This window comes from Paroedura picta, chromosome 16, assembly GCF_049243985.1.
Source record: "Paroedura picta isolate Pp20150507F chromosome 16, Ppicta_v3.0, whole genome shotgun sequence".
Lineage (NCBI taxonomy): Eukaryota > Metazoa > Chordata > Lepidosauria > Squamata > Gekkonidae > Paroedura > Paroedura picta.
Genome location: NC_135384.1, coordinates 30,298,679 through 30,317,990, shown reverse-complemented (window position 1 = coordinate 30,317,990; position 19,312 = coordinate 30,298,679). Strand labels below are relative to the sequence as shown.

Below are 19,312 nucleotides of genomic sequence, written 5' to 3'. Positions count from 1 at the left end.
TAAGGCAACACGGTGGATCTGATGAACTCATGGGAGACTTCGTGCTGCCTTTTAGCCTGGAATAGACATGATTTGGTTTTTCCTTTTTTTATACAGAATCCAGATGAGTTATGCCCCCAGGCCATTTCACCCCAGTGTTTTCGGGATTTTCTTTCAGAGGCCTGATTTGTGGCATCTGCCCCAATTTAAATGCCTCGGGACCCTTGTTGTCCATGATGGAACTTCCAAAATGGCATTGAAACAGCCCCTTTAAATTTTCCTCCTATGTTAACTTTCCTCACCTTAATTCACACTCCGGCCTGCTTCATTCTTATGCATTAGCAGAGCCCGAATCCATTCTTGTTGGGTGTATTAATTACTGCTTTTTATTGCAGCGGGAAAAAAAATTTGTGCAGCAGTCAGAAACATAATTGGGCAACTGTGACGTTACAGTAATGAAATATAAAAGAACTGTGCAAAAGCCAAAAGCAATAATAATTAAAGATACCTCTTACCTCTCCTGTGGAGGAGGAGTCCTGTGGCCCTGGAGAGTGAAGAGGAAGTAACCCATTAAGCACGGGCAGGAGGAAGCACGGGGAGCCCACGCTAGCCTGACCCTGTTGGGTCTCAGAAGCTAAGCCAGGGGTAGTCAAACTGCGGCCCTCCAGATGTCCATGGACTACAATCCCCATGAGCCCCTGCCAGCGAATGCTGGCAGGGGCTCATGGGAATTGTAGTCCATGGACATCTGGAGGGCCGCAGTTTGACTACCCCTGAGCTAAGCAGGACGGATCCTGGACGGTATTTGGATGGAGTTCCTCCAAGGAACACGGGGGGGGGGCATGACAGGGAGGCAAGCAATGGCAAAACCGTCTCCGAACATCCCTTGCTTGGCTGCCAGACAAACCTCAGATCTCCTGGCCACACAACACAAACCCCCGACGATAAATAATAGGAAGGAGCAGAAACACGAACTCCCAACTTTGGGTAACAAAAGAGGGAACCGGCAACGTTTATCAGGGCAGCTGCAGAGAGATGCTGGACTTCCGTTTAGCAGGCTTTTCACTGAAGTAAATACGTAGCAGAATCTACTATTAGTAGGCAAATGGCGACTGAAACTTTCCTGTCAGATCGCAGTAAAGAAATCCTTTAGCGGTGTGAAGAGGAGGCCGGACTGTGGAAGCAACCTTGGGGTTTTGTTGTCCTCGGCTTGCTCCACTGTGTGGCATTTAATGCTGCCCAGTGAGGGTTTTGGAGGCCGCCTGGCAAGCTCATGGGAAGGGGTGAGGGGGTGGGAGACTAGCTGGGGGGTGGGGGGTAGTTTGCCCAAATGTCTCCGTCTCACCTGAACCCTGTCCTTCCCCTTCCCCCACCCCAGGCACCCCAGAATTCATGGCGCCGGAGATGTACGAGGAGAAATATGACGAAGCAGTGGATGTTTACGCCTTCGGCATGTGCATGCTGGAGATGGCGACCTCCGAGTACCCGTACTCCGAATGCCAGAACGCTGCGCAGATCTATCGCAAGGTCACCTCGGTGAGACCACGGGCGTTTTTGACTCCCCGCTCCTCCTCCGTGCAGCCCGCTGGGTGACCTGGGGCCAGCCACACTCACTGGGTGTCTGGGGTGGGGACAGGACGGGAAGGGGGCTGGTCAGCCGCTTGGGGACTCCTTTGGGGGGTGGAAAGGGGGCGGGACAAATAACCAGCTCCTCCTTCTCCTGTTCTCCCCGATGGCAGCTGGGAATGTACAAAAAGAGAATGCCTGGTGTGTGTGTGTTGGGGGTGGGGGTGTATTCTCCAACTTGGAAGCCCCCTGCCTGTGAAGAGCTCATTGTCTCAGGACCCTGAGATATCCCCAGAGGGAAATGCTCCTCAGAGGGGGGGGGGGGAATCCAAGCACCTTTTCCTCCACCTCTTGGTGTCCAACTCAGGTTTGGAAAAATGCCTGGGTATGTTTGGGGTGGGGTCTGTGAAAGGCGGGTTTGGGGGAGGGCAGGACACCCAGGGGGCATAAGGCCATCAAGCCCCCCCTCCAAGCCAGCCACTTTCCTCCAGAAGAGCTGATCTTGGCCAAGTGGAGATCAGCTGTAATAGTGGCTGGACCCCTCACCCAAGTGCCCCTGGTATTTGGGGGGGGGGGTGTCTGCTCTGAGCTCTGGTTGTGTGGGAACTGTGCTGGTGGGAGGCGGGGGGAGGGGGGCTGCTGAGGGTCAGCACAGGGATGGATTCTCTAGTCTGGGGGCCTGCAGGGTTTGGATGCTTCCTGTGCCCCCCTCCACCTGCCTGTCATTCGCTGCCCAGCGACCTCTGAGCTGGTCCCTCTGTCCGTCTCCCCACAGGGCATGAAGCCCAACAGTTTTTACAAAGTGAAGGTGCCTGAGCTGAAGGAGATCATTGAGGGCTGCATCCGGATGGACAAGAAGGAGAGGTGGGCACCTGCTCCCGCTCGAGGTCTGCCTTGCTTCCGCCCCGGGACAGAACTAGGCAGGCGCTAGCAGACGGACGGGGGGCTTAGCTTAGTCTGGCTGGAGCGTCCTGGCTCCCTTTCGGAAGATTTGGGGATATCTTGGCAAAGATGGAAACCGCCTGGGAAGAAACATGGAGCAAGAAACCACACACACTTCCTCGGGTACAATGAGACAGGCATTACCAGTCCATACGGATAGGTAACGGGTGAGCAGCAAACTGGCATATGGCAGAATGATGTTTAACTTGCTGATTTACTGCCCAACCTCTGCCCATGTGTATAGACTGGTAGTTCCCATCTCATTACGTCTGAAGAAGTGTTCATGCGCACAAATCCGTATATCCTGAATCAAACGTGGTTGGTCTTCAAGGTGTCCGAATGAACGCAAACTTTGTCCAGCTGCTTCAGACCAACACGGCTGCCCACCTGAACCCACTGGAAGGCCCCAGTACAGATAAGGGGAGGCCCATGGTCCAGGCTTGCTATTTCCTCACTAGACATCTTGTTTTCTTGTTTGTTTGTGGAGTTTTGTCCTGACCATCTTCTAAGGAGCTCCCAGTGGCACTTGAAGGTCCTTTCAACCTGCCCCTTTAATCCATACAATAATTCTGTCACGTAGAAGTGTGAAGAAGTAGTATGCCCTCCAACAAAAGTGGATACCCAAAACAAAACTTTGCTAGTCTTAAAGGTGCCCCTGGATTCGAACTTTGTTCCAAAAAGGTAGTCTGAGAGAGAATGATTGGCTCAAAGTGTGTCCTGGAGAAAGAGGGAGACGGCCGAATCCAAGTTCTTGATTGCTTACCATTTTCTACCTGACATATTTTTTAAATAAAGAAAGGTAAGGGTGAAAGCAGTCCAAGATTCTCAGGAGAAAGCAAAGAGCACATCAGTCAAAATGAGGAAAAGTACACCAAATCCACAGTGTTTCTGATTCAGCATCATTAAAAAATTACAGTCTCATAGAAATCTGAAAAAAATGACAATATCCTGCTTATCTCTGAAGAGGAATTTCAAAAGCAAAATGTCCATGAGCAAAGGGGAAGGCCTGTGCATGGGAGTCTCATGCGCTCCTCTAGTGTTCCCTTGCAGGTCACAAGGGCAGATGCAAGTTTGTCACCCGGCCCGGCCACCTGCTGGCCACTGAAGCTTCCCCCTCCCCTTTCCTCCTCCCTCCGTTCCAGATACACCATCCAGGATCTTCTGGACCACGACTTCTTCCAAGAGGACACCGGGGTCCACGTGGAGTTGGCCGAAGAGGATGACGGGGTGAAGTCCAACTTGAAGCTCTGGCTGCGGATGGATGACTCCAAAAACCTGCATGGGAAGTACAAGGACAACAACGCCCTGGAGTTCCACTTCGAGCTCTATAAGGATGTGGCTGAAGAAGTCGCTCAGGAAATGGTGCGTCTTTGCCCTGGAAGTTGGGGGTGGAAAGGAATCCCTCTCTTCCCAGCCCAGCTCTGTAGGGGGTGGCTGGGGTTGATTTCACCTTAAAGAAGAGGACATAAATAATAAATATCTTATTTGTTCAGCACCCTGTCCTTGTTGGTCAGGGCAGGTAGCAACATTTTGGAGACAATTCACAATAAGCAATGAAAACCACTTATCATTAATATGAAACCACCCGCTATTGGCAGTCCCTTAGAGGAGTCTGGAGGGTTTCCTGTCTGTGGGTGAATTTTCGAGCAGAAAGGCCAGCATTTTATTTATTTATTTATTGTGTATTTATTATATTTATAAATAATAATAAATACCAGCACCTCATGATGTCCTTGCCTCGCCTCCGCCATCGGCCTGGCAGGACAGCTCCGGGATCGTTGAAGATCCTGACTTGGAACGGGGGCTTTTGTCTTGGCTCACCCTTCAGATTTCAGAAGCTGCCTCAACTAAAGAGTGGGGTCAGCTGCCCACAAAGACCTTTCTGCATTCTGATGAGCCCTTTTTCTGGTGTCCACCCGCAAGTTGATTGGAAATGGGGTTTCCATACCGCTTTCTTTCCTGGGGCTTAAAATCTGGGAGGGACCATCTCCAAGGGCCGATTCCTGCTGCTCCCGAAGCAAGCCCTGCGCAGCAGCTAGGCTCCCCCCATCCCGCCCCCCACTTATTTCCCATCCACGTCTTTGGCTTTGGGCTTAGCAATCTCTTCCTGTTCATTCCTGCTGCCTGCAGCTGAGAACCAGACCCAGGATCGCAATCAGGGCCCCTTTCCTTAGCTGCAGGAGGGTGGGGAGCAGGAGGATTCAATTGCTCTGCTTTCCGCCTTTGCAGCAAATGTCGTTTCAGAATTACAACCCTGCCTGCTCAAAAAGAAAGCGAAGAGCACACTCTGCAGCGAACTGAAGTACAGTAACTAACTTCCCCCACAGGCGAGCAGGAACCAGTCACTGAAACTGCATGTGGATGCTGTTGTGCCAAAAGCACATGGGAATAGTTAATGAAGCACCACAGAGGAAAGGGAGCAGCTTCGGACCAGAGACGAGGAGGATTTAAGGGGCGAGGGGAGGGGCTGGAGCGTCTGCTGTTCTTCGCGGTCGGCCGTGCCATGTGCTTGCTAACGTCTTTTATTTTTATGGTAGTTTCATAACTGTGTGCCTCAGATAATATAAAAGAGTGGCTGAGAGCCAGGCTGGTATTATGCTTAGATGGACGTTCTGTTTGGATCTGCAATCTGGGTCAATTCAGATCAACGTTCTGCTGTCCCAGTTTCTGAGAAGGCTCACGGAAGTTCCCCGTGGTCTTTCCTGTGGTCTTTCCTGGCGGGCAGAATCTGGACGGGAGTCATTAGAGGCCGGAGAATGCCTCCTCCCTTTAAAGATGAGGATAAAAACATTGTTCTCTGAGGATGGCCTCCTTGCTCTTCTGGGAAAAGACTCTTCTAAATCCAAGTGGCTGAGAAAACAATTAATTGTTATGGCCCACCTCCCAGAAGTATAATGGCCTAGGGGGAAGGGGGATTCTCTTATCTTGATTTGGAGATTGACCTTCACAATACTGTATTGAGAAGAACCCCTTCTGTCCCTTCCTCCTTGTTTTATGGCTCCTCCTCCTGTAATGTGCTTGCCTCGTACTTCTATTATCACTCAGCCCCGCAGTTCTGTAGGGCATTCTTGTTTGCTAGGTTGAGCAGCATTCCTTCCATGAGAGCCCTTGTGGGGTTGTGGTTAAGGATCAGCAGCCTCAAATCTGGAGAACTGGGCTTGATTCTTCATTCCTTCTCCCCATGCAGCCAGCTGGGTGACCTTCGGCCCGTCACAGTTCTCTTAGAGCTGTTCTCGGAGAGCAGTTCTCTCAGTCCCAACTACCCCCGTTAGGCAACCACCAACCCCCTTAGTCTTTGCAAACTGTTCCCTTCTTACTCTAAAGAATGATCCAAAAGTTACATTGGGTGTGGCTCAATCTGTATCACTCCTTTGACCTCTCGATCCAACTGGAACATCAGGTCTTTTCCGGCTGGTCAATATGCGAGGCCTGCAGTCTTCGAAGGCTGAAGGGCGTGAGGGTCCGGGAGACCCTGCTAGAATTTCCACTTTGCCTCAAAACCCTGCATCTGCCCCCGCCCCAGAGCGACCTCACAGAGGTTTTGCAGAGTGCCCTGAGAAAGGGAGAGGGCTGGTTGCTAGCCCTGTCCACTTACAGTGCCCCCGAGTGGGTTTCCTTCCCTCTTGTCTTTAAGCAGCTGCGGTCACAAACAGCTAATAAGATTAGGAAATCATTAATGGGGAGATGAGGCTAGTAATGGGGGGGGGGTGTGGGGGGGAGAAAGCGTGAGCTCAGAAATGTTCTGCCGGGAACTTTGGGTGCCCTGAGTAGGCTGTGGTTTTTCCTATCCTGCTTTTCCCCGAAGGAGCCCCAAAGCAGCTTCCAAACCCCTTCCCCTTCCTCTCCCCGCCACAGACACCCTGGGAGGGAGGTGGGCCTGAGGGAGCTCTGAGAGAACTGTGACTTGCCCAAGGTCGCCCAGCTGGCTGCGAGTGGAGGAGGAGGAGTGGGGAATCCAGCCCGGCTCCCCAGATTGGAGGCTGCCGCTCTTGCTCCCAGGGAAGGGACTGTGTGGGGTTGTGCCATGAGTCTCCCATCCACTCCTGCTGCCCCTCCGCAGGTAACGCTGGGCTTCGTGTGTGAGGCCGACTACAAGCTGGTGGCGCGGGCGGTGCGCGAGAGAGTCCTGGCTATCAAGCGCCAGCGGGAGAAGGCCCGGCGTGCTCAGGAGGAGCAGAAGAGACACGAGGGGGGGTCCACGCCCCCTCCAGATATCCTGCGCCTGCTGGAACTCGGCTCCTCCCCGCTGCTCAGCCCCACCCAGGCCTCCACGCCGACCACCCCTGGGTCCCGGGACTCCGCGCTTGGGCCCACGTTCCCGCCAGAGCCAGAAGAGCCCGAGGTTGACCAACACCAGCCCTTCCTCTACCGGCATGGCTACTCCTCCGCCACGTGTAGGTGCCCCCTTCCGGCCCCCACCCCACCCCCTCCCCCTCCCCTCTGCCCCCTGGTACCTTTGGCTAAACATCGTCACCTGGTGCACATTCCCTGTAGCACACCCATTGTCGTTGGGACACCCTGAGAGGATTCCACATGCATTTTAAAAACCGGAATAGCCACTCCTGTGTCCGAGAAGATGAAACTGGGTAGGGGCCCCTCTTAACTGAGGGGCACGTGAGCTCCCAGAGGCCGGGGTCCCCCCAGCCTCTTCACTTTGGCCCAGCGAAATGCCACTCGTGGCTTTGGGGTCAGGAGGCGAATTTCTTCCAGGCCAGACTGGACAGGGGTTCTGTTTGGGGTTTTTTTGGGGTGGGGAACACCATGGAGCTGGGGTCCCTGTGGGTGGGCAGGGCGTTGTGACTTTCCTGCCTCCTGCAGGGGGTTGTAGGAGATGGCCCAGAGGTCCCTTCCCACCCTGTGATTCCCCATGGCTAATGCAAGTAGAGCAAGCAAACCCTCAGGTCCGCCCAGAGCTAAATTAGGGGTCCCCAGAGGAAACTGGGTGTGTGTGTGGGGGGGGGGACTGATTTTGTCGGGAGCTGGGCTGGTTCTGTGGCTTCCTGTTTCACTTTCCGCCCTTCTTCTCTCCTCCTGCTTCAGCGGACTGTGAGACAGACGGCTACCTGAGCTCCTCTGGGTTTGTGGACTTGCCGGACGTCCCCCACAGCCTCCCCAGCCCAGCAGCTGCCCCAGAGCCCTCCTTCACTTCGGTGAGTGAAGCGCTGCCAGGGGAGCAGAGGCCAGGGAGCCTGGAGCTGGGGAGCGGTGGGACCGGCCCGTCAGCCCCCTGTTCCTCTTCCTCCCCACAGAGCATTGCCGTGAGCCTGCCCCCCGTCTCCACCAGCGACTTCTCCTCCCCCCTGGACAGGTGAACAGAGTGCGGCTGCAGCCTTGCCGTGGGCTTCGTTGGGGTGACGTACGCGAGGGTGCTGGACAGGAGGAGGAGCTTGTGACACGTGGGTGGCGGCGGGGAGGGTGCGGCGTCCGGCCTCTTGATCTGCCAGCCTGTCCTCCACCGTGAGCCCCTTTTCCTCACCTGGAGAAAAGCAAACGCTTTGCTGAGGATTAGTAAGAACGGAATTTAGTCTAGAGCAGCATCAGAATGCCTTTGCCTGAAGCTCCACCTACTTCACAGGGTGTCCTTCTTTTGTGGAGAGAAGGAGTAGGCACTTCCAGGCCACTTTGGGAGGTACTCAAGCCCCAGCTCTTCTTCCACCTGTCCCGGGTGGTGGCTCTGCGGGGCAGTCGGTTGGCCATGCTGTGAGGCAGGATGCTGGCCTCTATGGGCCCCTGGCCTGACCCTGCAGGGCTCTTCTGACGCCCACCCGCTCCGGGGTCTTTCCAACAGCTACACGTCAGACGTGGCGTCCGGCTTGAGCGACGGCTGCGAAGGCCTCTCCGCGGGGGAGTGCAGAGTGAGGCCCCCCGTCAGACGCGTGGCCGGGAGGCTGCAGAGGCGCCGTGCCCGATCCCGTTTGCGCATCACCAATGTGAGTGCCCTCGATCTCGCCACAGCCTGGTGGCCTCTGGGGTGGGCGGGGGGGGGTGCCCACTCACACGCACTCACATCAGCCCAAATTAGCAGGAATCACTGAATCAGTTCCGACCGTCTCCGGGGGCCGTTATGAAAACCAAGTCAGGATTCTTTCAGGTGCATCAACAGAAGCATCATATTATAAGGGTAGAATGAAGAAGAGAGTGATGCCAACCGCTTTGAGTCTCCTTTGGGCAGCAAGTGGGTGGCATCAGTGGAGAAAATAAATATTTGAAAGGAAGGTCCTGTCGGATCGCCCTCTGGATGGAAGGGAGAGAGAGCCGCAGCGGCTGGGTGGCCGTCGGTCCTTCAGGGGTCTCAGATCCTGAAGTCTTTACTTGTGTTTGGCTCCGAAGGGGGCAGGAGTCACCCCTTCGGCTGGCACCCCTAATGGCATCGCTTCCCCACGCAGATCTCCAACCAGAATGACAGGGTGGTGGAGTGCCAGCTTCAGACTTACAATAACAAGATGGTCACCTTTAAGTTTGACCTGGATGGGGACAGTGCAGAGGAGATCGCCTCTGTCATGGTAAGGCTGTGGGGCACGTACTTGGGGCAGGGAGGGCTTCTGTGGCTGAAGCGGTGAGGAGAGGAGAGCCAGTGGAAGGACTCCTCTGGGTAGGGGAAAGCGGGGTGTGAAAAATTCTAGCTTTTCTTCTTGAGAGCCAGCATGGCATCGTGGTTCAAGAGCAGCAGCCTCTGATCTGGAAAACCGGGCTGGATTCCCCACTCCTCCTCCTCCCCATACGGCTAACTGGGGGACCTTGGGCCAGTCACAGTTCTCTCAGAGATGTTTCGCCAGAGCAGTTCTCTCAGAGCTCTCTCAGCCTCACCTGCCTTATAAGATGTCTGTGGTGGGGAGAGAAAGGGAAATGTGTTTGTAATCCACTTTGGGTCTCTTTCAGGGAGTGAAAAGCGGGATATAAAAAATCAAAACTTTTCTTCTTCTGTTTTGACTCCTCCAACTACCCTCCCCCGACTCATGTGCACCCCCTCCTGGTCGTCCGCAGGTGGCCAAGGAGTTCATCCTGAAATCAGAGCAGGATGGATTCATCCGACGGATTCATGACATTATCCAGCGCGTGGAGACCCTCCTGCGCAAGGATGGGAAGAGCAAGTGCCAGGCGGCTGGGGGCTGCCTGGAGCCACAGGGCCTCCCTTCCCCTCTGGCGGGGGGAGGATTCTCGGTGAGTCACACGGCCAGTAAAGGCAGCTCCCCAGAGCTCTGCCTATGCGGTTGCAAGGAATCCCTTTGGGGAGCTGGGAGTTCAGGGGTATTTCTAGAGGGGCCTTACACCCCTTCCCTTGCCCCCACCAACTGAGGGGCGTATCGGAACCAAGGGGTCTTGCAGAAGGGGGCTTTCCCCCTGTGGGGGGAGGGAGGGCGCTGGAGGAGGCAGCTGTGGCTTCTCCTTTCTCTGAACCCCAACAGAAACAGCTTCCTTGTCTCCCTTCAGGGCCAGCTGCAAGGTCTTTCGCGCTCCATCTCCTCCTCCTCGTCTTTGAGTGGTAGGTTCCCCTTTGAGTACTGCCCATCACCCAGTTTCTTCTGCACCTGACTCTCGCAGCCCTTCTTGCCAATTAACATCTCTCTGCCTCAGTGTAATGGTCACAGGGGTGGCCACGCAGAGGCTTTCCGGATGTCCATGGAGTCCCTGCCAGCATGTGCTGGGATTGTGCTCCACTGACATCTGGAGAGCCACAGTTTGGCCACGGCTGGTGGAGCATATTCTGTTCCACCTTATCTGATGAAGCGAGCGTGCACATGAAAGCTTCTGCCAGGAATCAAACAGTGCTGGTCTAAAAAGTGTCCCTGGACTCAAACCTTGATTTGCAAGAGGAAATTGTGACATTGCATCCCAAGACTTGATGCGTCCTTCATTTCAGATCTGGGCTGCTCCAGCCCTGGCCAGTCCATCTCATCCCTTGGTCCAGCGTCGTTGGGGGGGCTCCCAATGGAGAATGAGCTCTTCAGCCCCATGGAGTCGCCGGCAAGCCCCCAGGCCTTTGGCTTCCCTCTGCTTTCGTTGCCACCCAAAGGTTAGAACGGAGCATCTCCCGGCTCTCGCCTTTCACGGGGAAGGGCCCAGCAGGGAAGGAATAGGAGAATTGACTTGGAATTGTGGAATCTGGGCTGGTATTCCAGGGGGCAAAGCAGCGCTTGGCACATGGCAAACTCAAGGTTTCAGGGAGAGGTGTGTTTGGCATGTTGGCAGACTGTGGCATCCCAAAATGTTCACATTTCTTTTTCTAAAATTAGAAGAAAAATATGTAGGTACAGCCTGATGAACAGAATAGGCCTATGCAGAATGACTACAGTCCAAGTGTACGGAAATGAGTAGACAGAATAACTGGGCCCAGAACCACCTGCTAAGCTCAGAAACCAGATGAGGACAGACCAGCTGAGCAGGGCTTAGACCGTGCTGGGGGAGGGTTTTGGTGGATTCTGTCATCCCCCCTCCCTCCATCCCTCCCTTAAAGCCACATCCTGGTTCACCCTTCTGTTCCACTATTCCTTTACCAAAAATTCTTGGAGAATCGGGAATTCTGTGAGCAGAGTGCATTATTATTTTAAATATATAGTAAGAGATTGCATGCACACCCCACACAGATATGCTGAGTGTGCATTTTTATCTAACACAGTCTGCTGCAATATAAAAATGTGTAGTTCTGTGTGTCGGGAGGTGTTTGTGTGTGTGTGTGCGGACGTGTCTGTGCTAGCAGGGGGTGCTCTTTGCCACTGCCCAGAGAGTTCCGGCCTGGCCTGCTCCCCCCCTCCCCCCGGGCACCCTTTCACTGAAGGTTTCTCTTTGCAGGTGTCCCTAGCACGGGGCCGGCGACTCCTCCCTCCCTGCTCCCAGGGTCCTACCCCGCCACCCCGCCAAGTTCTCGCCTTCCTCCCCTGCCGCTCGCTTCACCCGCTGTCCCGCCTGCTGCCCCGCCTGGGCAGGCCCCCTCGCTCTGGACCTCCTCCTCTTCGCCATCCCTGTTCTCTCTTGCCAACGTCTTCTCCTTGGCCGTGATGAGCGTGGCCCAGTCGCTCCTGCCGGCCGTGTCGGGAGCCCCTGCCCACACAGGCCCTGTCTACACCTCCCCTGTCCCGCAGTCCCCGGGGCCCTGCCCGTCCAGCCAGACAGCTGCCCACTTCGTCTACCCAGAGACGCCGCCTCCCGGACAGCCAGCCCAGCTGGGCAAGGGGCTCCTTGGGCTGCAGCCGTCTCAGCCGCCCTCCAGCTCCTCTGCCTCGGAGACGCCTGACAACAGCCTGGTAAGCGGGGGGTGGGCAGAGGGGGTAGTCCATGAACATCTGGGGGGGCACATTTGGCCCTGGAGGGGAGGGCCACCCTGTCAGAGGAGAGCATGGGTGTGTGTGTGTGTGGGGGGGGGGGGGGGTACGATGGCCCTGATCTTCCGCTCTCTCTCAACAGGCACCTCCTCCACACTCCTCCCACCCTGGTGCCCCCCTCATTGTGTCGGATTCTCCTGCCCCCACCCCACCTCTTGCCCGGCTGCCGCCCATCAGTGAAGGTGAGGGGGTGCTGGAGGGCGTTTGGCTGTGGCCATAGGATTTGGGGACTTGGGGCAAGGAAGCCTTTTCTGCACCCTGCCCACACTGCAGTGGGGACTGCCGGCGTCAGTTAAAAACCCACATAGGCAATGTGGCCTCTCTTGCTCCGGCTACTTGCAGCAGAAGAGGGTTTAATATTCATTTCGAAATTATAGTCAACCTAAAGCATGACACAAAAATGAAAGACAAGGAAAACGGGAAAAAAGGAAAAATAAATAACTAAAGATAAGAAACAAAGAAGAGGCTTCTAATTTTATTTATGACAGGTACAAATCAAATTCCACAATTACCATATCAACAAAAAAATTAATCCCCTCTTATTTCTATAATCTCATATTTTCCTCCTTATTTCTTCTTTGTTTCTTTTTCTTTCCCTTTCTTGCTATGTTTTCAAATCAGTAATAAATCTTCTACACAAGTAAAGAAATCAAAGTAAGCGTAAGGAGGAAATCATTTGCTGCTTTCCCCCCTCCAGCCAGGGCAAAAATCCCAGTGGGCGACCCTGAATTTGCCCTCCTGCTCCCCTCCAGCTCCAGAGCCCCCGCCGCAGATCCTGGGCCGCTTCCGCGTGACTCCCACACGGGATGTGCCCCCCGAGGCCCCCCCCAAGGGCGATGGGTCCAACTCCTCTCGTGCCTCAGAGTCGGACAGCGAGTCTCCGGCTGGGACGCCCATCCAGGACGCAGACGAGGGCACCACGCCCGTGGCCGAAGGGGAGGGTGAAGGGGAGGCCCATGTCGGCTCCCACGTCTGGATGAACTACCTGTACAGCACCTCCTATCCAAGCAGCGACGACACGGACAGCGCCGAAGATGACGACGTCTGGGAAGAGCTGCAGCTCCTGCGGCAGAAGTGAGCAGAGGCCGAGGGCCCCCCCTATCTGAACCATGAGGCCCCCCCAGCTCTCTAACGCCTTCTCTTCCTCCCTGGCTGCCCTTCTGCTCAGGCACCTGTCTGAAGTCGAGACGCTCCAGGCCCGACAGAAGCAAGAGATTGAGGAACTCTATGCCCGCCTGGGCAAGGTGCCACCTCCGGGCATCTTGTCCCCCGCCGCCATGCTCTCCAGCCGCCAGCGCCGTCTCTCCAAGACCAGCTTCAGTTCCTTCTCGCGGCGCAACAGTTTGCAGCGCCTGGATGTGGGGCAGCCCCAAGGTGAGCCACTCCTGCCGTGTGCATGACTGAGCAGCAGAGGGAGCGTCCTGCAGGATGCCTCAGGGGCAGCATGTAGGGAGCACAGTTCGATCAGGGACTTCCTGATGTGTTTCAAATACTCTCCTCCAGATTGGTCCCTTGGAGTCTTCCTACATCCTCCCTGCCTGCCTACAATTGGGGGTGCTGAAGTGCTGTCAGCAGGAGCGGGGGGGGGCATTCTCCAGGAGCCCCCTCCCCCTCCCCCTCCAGTACTTGCCCAAACCCAGAAGAACGCCTGGTGTGCTGACATCCCCTGGAAGTGATGCCGGCAAGTTGGAGATGTTGGGGGTGACATTCTGGCTTTTGGGGAAACACTGCAAAAAATCGACTTCAAACCATAGAGTTTTGCCCAAAATCCAGAGCATCAACCTCTGATGGCAAGCCATTGGTCAACATCACTTCTGGGTGACGTCAGAACTTCAGGACGTTCTTCCTGGACTTCCTGAGTGCTAGGGGCAGGGGGGGCGGTGAAGAATGCCACAAAAGTAGATGCTTTTTTTGGGGGGGGGTTTGCCCCGGAGCTGGGGGAGCAATGTCCAAATGGGGTTTCCCCCGGCCCCAGCAGGGACCTGGCATCAACACCTCCAGATCACGCAGAATGAATGCGGAACAGACAGACTGACTGCGAGGACTCCCCCTTGCTCCTCTTTCAGTGCAAAGTTGTTTCTCCTCCTAAATAAAACTATTTTATTCCTTTAAAAGCAGCTTGGTGTGCTGCTGCTCTCTGCATCTTTAAACTCTGCCCCCGTTCAGTTCTCCGCTCCCCCATCCAACTCCCTGCGGCAAAAGCAGAAACTGGCAAACGGGATGCCTCAGTGGGTGTGCGAGGCGAGGCGTCCCACTGTGGAAGCCAGAGAAGTTGAAATGACAAAAGTTAGAAAAGCTGGGAAAGTTATCTGCCTCACACAGCTCCAGAACACAAGTTTTTGAGGCAGAGAATCGGCCGGGCTTGTCGTGGCCACATCACGCCTCGTGGGAAAGAGCCTGACACCTGGCCAGGGTGCAGGTGGCTGGGACCTCTGGCTTCCTCCACCCGCCCTGCCACCCTCCTCTGTCCTGGCAGTTTGTGAGTCAGGATGTGGCCCAAGACCCATCTTGGATGCAGAGAATGGGAACGTTCTGTCCTCTGTGTACATCAGCGGCAGCTGCTTCCAAAACATGGTGTGTTGTGTATCCTGTGCGTTCGTTTCAGATTTTATTTATTTATCGTATGTGTGTGCCTGTGTGTGTCGTGTAGCCAGGAGATCCAAGGAGATAGTCTGGCAGCCGGGCAAGGGACATTTGGAGGTGGCCAGCCAGGGCCTGCCTCGGTGTCCTGAGCCTCCCCAGTATTCCTTGGGGGAACTGCCACCCAAATCCTTGGGGGTCTCCCATCTAATACAAGCCCTGCTTAGCTTCTGGGATCTGCTGGGGCTATCCTGGCCTTGCCCCCCTCTCATCCTTGGTCTGCCTTTTGTTTGGTTTTCCTTCGCGTTCTGGAAACGTGACCTCTAGGAATATTACACTCCGTGAGCTGCACAGGTCCTTGAGGGTCCCTCCCCTGTCACGTGTCTTTCCCCCGTGGGGGGGGGGGGTCCTCCCGGGGCCCTTCTGCTGTGACCCGCTCTGTTGGCTCCCCTGCAGGGATCATGAGGAGGAATTCCGTCAGCGGAGGGTGCAGCGGCCTCTCGCAGGAACAGCGGCAGAGCAAAGGAGTGACCTTTGCCAGCGACGTGGGCTGCCTGGTGAGACATGACTTGTGGGCACCGGAGGGGACTGTGGGAGCAAGCCTCGGCACGTCTACTCAGGAGGAGGCCCTGCCTTACTCCCAGGAGAGGGCTCTTAGGCTCTCAGCAGCTGAGCCCTTGGCAGGAGGTTGACGCGGCCTGTGTTACGCTTAAGTCACTTCAGTCCTAGGGACCTCGGCTACTTATACCTCACCTGCGCCCCCACACCCCAAAATATTAGTCTAAAAACATTGTTCTTGGTGCCAAAAATCAGTACTAATTGCATTGATGAGAATCTCTCTCTCAAGTTATTCCCTGCCAAAGATTTCCAGGCAGAGAACTTCTGTGGGTTAAACGGAAGAAATTCCATTGGGATCAGACCAGAATGCAACTTTATCTCAAACCATTTTCCTCGCAAATAATACAAATGACATAAACCACTGCTGCGTCCATAAATTTAATGATACCTCGTTTCCCCAGTCAGAAGAACCTTTGTTGTAAATTTGGGATTCCTCATGACCAGCTGCAGCAGGCGAATCCGGTGAACGGGGCTTCTTTTGCAGTTGTCCCGCACACCAAGGTGCCATGGGTTAAGCGTCCCGACAGCTCAGCCAGCCAGGAGGGAGCCGCTCAAAAGGGGCTCATTTAGACCAACCTACTACAATTCCACCCTGTGCCATGCAGGGACCCGCTAGCCTGAACAGATCCTTTAGGACTAGGGATTCCTTGCAAGTGGCCCAAGGCTAGAAGCAATAAAATCCATGACTGACTGGCTGACTAGGGATGCTTGGGCTGGCCACCGTTACGATCCACAAGCCCCTAAATATTTTAATAAATGTTAACCAGTGTCTGGGCTGGATGGCCCTTTGTGGTTGCTTCCAGCTACGTCTGATTCTGACCCTGCTCTGTCATTGAGAGAGACGATGGAACCAGCCCTGGAATCTTCTGGGGCAGGGAGAGAGAAAGGAACCTGGCAGGGCTGTCTTTCGACAGGGCTTTCTTTCGACAGGGTCCTCCCACTGCTGGACTTCACGTCCAGCCCCAATTCCCCCCTAGCTGTAAAGCTCCTTGGCTGACCGTAAACCCGTTTCAACCTGTCCGTTTAGCCTACCTCACCAGGGAGTTGCCCACGTCCCGCTTTTACACGGCTGTGAGTTCCCCAGAGAGTTAATGGCTAAACGACAAACACAATAAAGCCGATCCAGGGTGTGCATCCCTCTCTTTCCCACTGTTTCGCCAGGAGGAAAACCTTTGTTGTTTCAGCCATGCTTTCAAGAATGGACTGAAGGCCTGCAACAAAAATCTGGAGGCAGCTAAGGTCGTTTGAGAAAAGATATCCAGCAGTCCAATCCCAGATGCACTTTGGGATACAAACCAATTAGTAGAAAAGTGGTCCAGTTGAATTGGCTAAAGATAATGTACTAAAGGGTGATTTTCCAAGACCTGGAAAAAGGATTGGGGGGGGGGGGGGGGGCTCAAACCCTGAAACTGAATCTGGGAACAGGCTTCCAAGTGGGCACAACCGCTCTGGTTTCTGCAGAGACCCCTTGCCCTTGACGCGTTTTTGCTGCTTTCCCCCTTGAACCGTCTTTTAGATCATTGGCTGTCTACATGCGGTCCGAGCCCTTCTTTGGAACCTCTGCAGATAGGTAGCTGTTGCAAGCCACGTGTTGCTCTCTTTACCTCTTTGGTCTCTGGCGTCCCTTTCGGGAGTGACACTTTGCAAATTGTGTGTGTGAGCATCCGCAACATTTGCATCTGGGTGTTTTAGCATTCAGTGCTCTTGTTTCATACCAGGCGTTGCTTTTTGGTGCATTACGAGTTCCCCACCATAGAGCTTTCTCTGACTGTTTCTTCACATTTTAATTTTGCATGGCCAATTACGAATTCCAATGCTGTACGCTGGTTTTGCTTTATATATACCCTGTGGTAGAGCCTCTTGTGGCGCAGAGTGGTAAGCAGTAGAAATGCTGTCTGAAGCTGTCTGCCCATGAGGCTGGGAGTTCGATCCCAGCAGATGGCTCAAGGTTGACTCAGCCTCCCATCCTTCCGAGGTCGGTAAAATGAGTACCCAGCTTGCTTGCTGGGGGGTAAAGGGTAATGACTGGGGAAGGCACTGGCAAACCACCCCGTATTGAGTCTGCCATGAAAACGCTAGAGGGCGTCACCCCAAGGGTCAGACATGTCCTGGTGCTTGCACAGGGGATACCTTTACCTTTACATAGCCTGTGGTATATAGGAAACAAGAAAAACAACTAGAACACAGTCAGTCGTACAAGTGTTGCATGGATGGTTGTTGTGGCCTCCTCTCTGTTGGACGGAAGCTGCACTTTCCAGGGTGAACTGGGCCCAGGATTCAGCCTTGTCCCCCTCTGCATGCAAAGCATGAGCCTGGAGCCTGTTACAGCAATAGGAGGGCCAGGTTTGTGGTGCGTGCCTCTCACCCATGCCTCCTTCTTTCTGTAGTAGCCACCCTGCCTCTAGACCCTTCTGTGGACTACCTCAGCCTGTCGCCCACCGCCCGAGGACCGGAGCAGATTGCCAGGGACTCTGCCGACGAGCAGCGCCCCCTCAGTGGGAGACAGACGCAATGGCTGGCTGGTGCCAGAGCAGCGGAAGCAGCAGAGCCTGGAAGGATGGGCAGAACAGGCCCTGAGCAAGCCCAGGGGGAAGAGTTCCCCACTGCAAGCCGCACGAAGCAGCCGAGGCCCTTCTGCTTGGGGACTCTTTGCATGCAGGAGGCAGGGGGCCTGAGCCTTCAGCGCCGACTCTCCAAGGACTGATGCAGGGTGTCCCGTGCTGGAGATCAGAGCCGTCGCGCTACGATGCGGCTCCTTCTGCTCCCAGCCGGATTAAGGCTGTTTGACGCAGCTGCCTGGAAGGAAGTTGGCAAAGGCGAAAGCCAGGCAGGTGCCTTGCTTGGCTTTGTTCCCAGAGCTCTCCAGTGTCTTTCCGCAGCTGCCTTCAGGAGCAAGCCTGCAGAACGTGGAAGGGATGGGGGCCCTCCCTTGCCTGAGACCACTGGTTGCGCTCCTGACAGCATTGGCCCCTTCTCTTTTTGCTCTCCTCGCTTGGCCAAGGGGATGGGAGCTGCCTTCGTCGCTTGGCCGGGGAAGGGGGTTACTTTTGCCTAAAAGGGAACCTGCCGTTTGGAAGCAAGCCCTGCTCCTTTCATCCTTGTGTATGTATTTCTAAAATAAACATATATTTTGGACAGGGAACTTTTGCTACCTTTTTTTTGATTCATGGAATGTTCCTGCTGAGGAACTCTGGAGCGTTGGCTCTGGGGACGCCGGATAGGGCAGTATTCTGAATGCGAAAAACACCCTTCAGGATTCCTCCGGATGCAGGAGGTAAAGGAGACGTAAAAGACTGCGGAGGGGTCACTGCCCTTGGGCCTGGATTGGGGGCAGGACCAGCCGACAAGAACAAAATGGAAAATTCCCCTCCCTCCCTTCAGCCTCGTGAGGAAATGTGCATTTGACAGATTCGTGGCCAAATGCCACTTCAATGATTTACTCAACGCAGTAATTGAACGCCAGGAACAGTTGTAAATGGGCAGGAAAGGCAGAAAAGGATATTCTCGATGGGGCCCAGTCCTCCTTGTTGACCGAGTTGGTCTTTTGTGAGAGAGAGAGGAGAGGGGGGGGGGGAGGTGGCAAGATTCCTTCTGGAAGAGCACAAAGGTACTTCTGACATGTTAGGCTGGAAGCAGGAACACCTTCGGGATGAACAAGAGTTCCAAGGAAAATTCACGTGGGTGGCCGTGTCGGTCTGAAGCACAGAGCAAAGTTGGAGTCCAGGCGCCCCTTGAAGACCAACCAAGTTCCAGTCGAGGTGTGAGCTTTCCCAGGCATACCACACTCCTTCAGCTGGTGCCTGACAAAGGGAGCTTTGACTCTTGAAAGCTGACACCCTTTAACTCTTGGTCCTTAGGGTGCTGCTGGACTAAAATCTCGCTCTTCTGCCAAGGTAGCCAGAGCCCAGGAGCACCTGAAAGACTAATGTTTGTGGGCAGGAGAGGCACTTTTGGGAGTCCTGGCTCACTTTTTCAGACAGATCAAGACGGGGGGCCATGTAGGTCTGTCCATAGCACCAGACAAAGAAGTGAGCAGTGACTCCCAAAAACTCCTTTCCTGCCACAAACGCTGTTAGTCTTTCAGGTGCTCCTGGACTCTGGCTCTTTCCCACTGATACGGAGACTAACATTCTAGCCACCCACTTTGTTCTACTGCAGATCAACATTGCTACCCTTTGGAAAACGTATACAGCATCTTGCTACCAAAGCTGAGCGGGTGGGTCAATCCAGCCGTAAAGGACACTGGGCCGAACTCACCTGGTCAATGTCACCGAATCCTGCCTTCAAATCCCAGACTGATTCCTTTA

General features: G+C 54.7%; 1 protein-coding gene across 2 annotated transcripts in view; it reads left to right on the top strand.

Annotated features, from left to right (window-relative positions):
- The window catches only part of WNK4 (WNK lysine deficient protein kinase 4), a 31,878-nt gene extending 13,731 nt beyond the window's left edge, over window positions 1-18,147 (top strand). The window contains exons 4-20 of one of the 2 annotated variants that reach the window (XM_077313128.1): window positions 1,358-1,515; window positions 2,321-2,409; window positions 3,630-3,849; window positions 6,548-6,881; window positions 7,528-7,637; window positions 7,737-7,795; window positions 8,276-8,417; window positions 8,874-8,990; window positions 9,472-9,648; window positions 9,919-9,970; window positions 10,349-10,501; window positions 11,278-11,729; window positions 11,890-11,989; window positions 12,560-12,881; window positions 12,976-13,181; window positions 14,844-14,944; window positions 17,393-18,147. In XM_077313128.1, the coding sequence (XP_077169243.1) occupies window positions 1,358-1,515; window positions 2,321-2,409; window positions 3,630-3,849; window positions 6,548-6,881; window positions 7,528-7,637; window positions 7,737-7,795; window positions 8,276-8,417; window positions 8,874-8,990; window positions 9,472-9,648; window positions 9,919-9,970; window positions 10,349-10,501; window positions 11,278-11,729; window positions 11,890-11,989; window positions 12,560-12,881; window positions 12,976-13,181; window positions 14,844-14,944; window positions 17,393-17,395 (2,795 nt within the window). In that variant the 3' untranslated portion in view covers window positions 17,396-18,147. Of the gene's footprint in view, window positions 1-1,357; window positions 1,516-2,320; window positions 2,410-3,629; window positions 3,850-6,547; window positions 6,882-7,527; window positions 7,638-7,736; window positions 7,796-8,275; window positions 8,418-8,873; window positions 8,991-9,471; window positions 9,649-9,918; window positions 9,971-10,348; window positions 10,502-11,277; window positions 11,730-11,889; window positions 11,990-12,428; window positions 12,467-12,559; window positions 12,882-12,975; window positions 13,182-14,843; window positions 14,945-17,392 lie in introns of those variants that run through there. The other variant, XM_077313129.1, reaches the window with a different exon arrangement.
- Window positions 18,148-19,312: the final 1,165 nt, after the last annotated feature.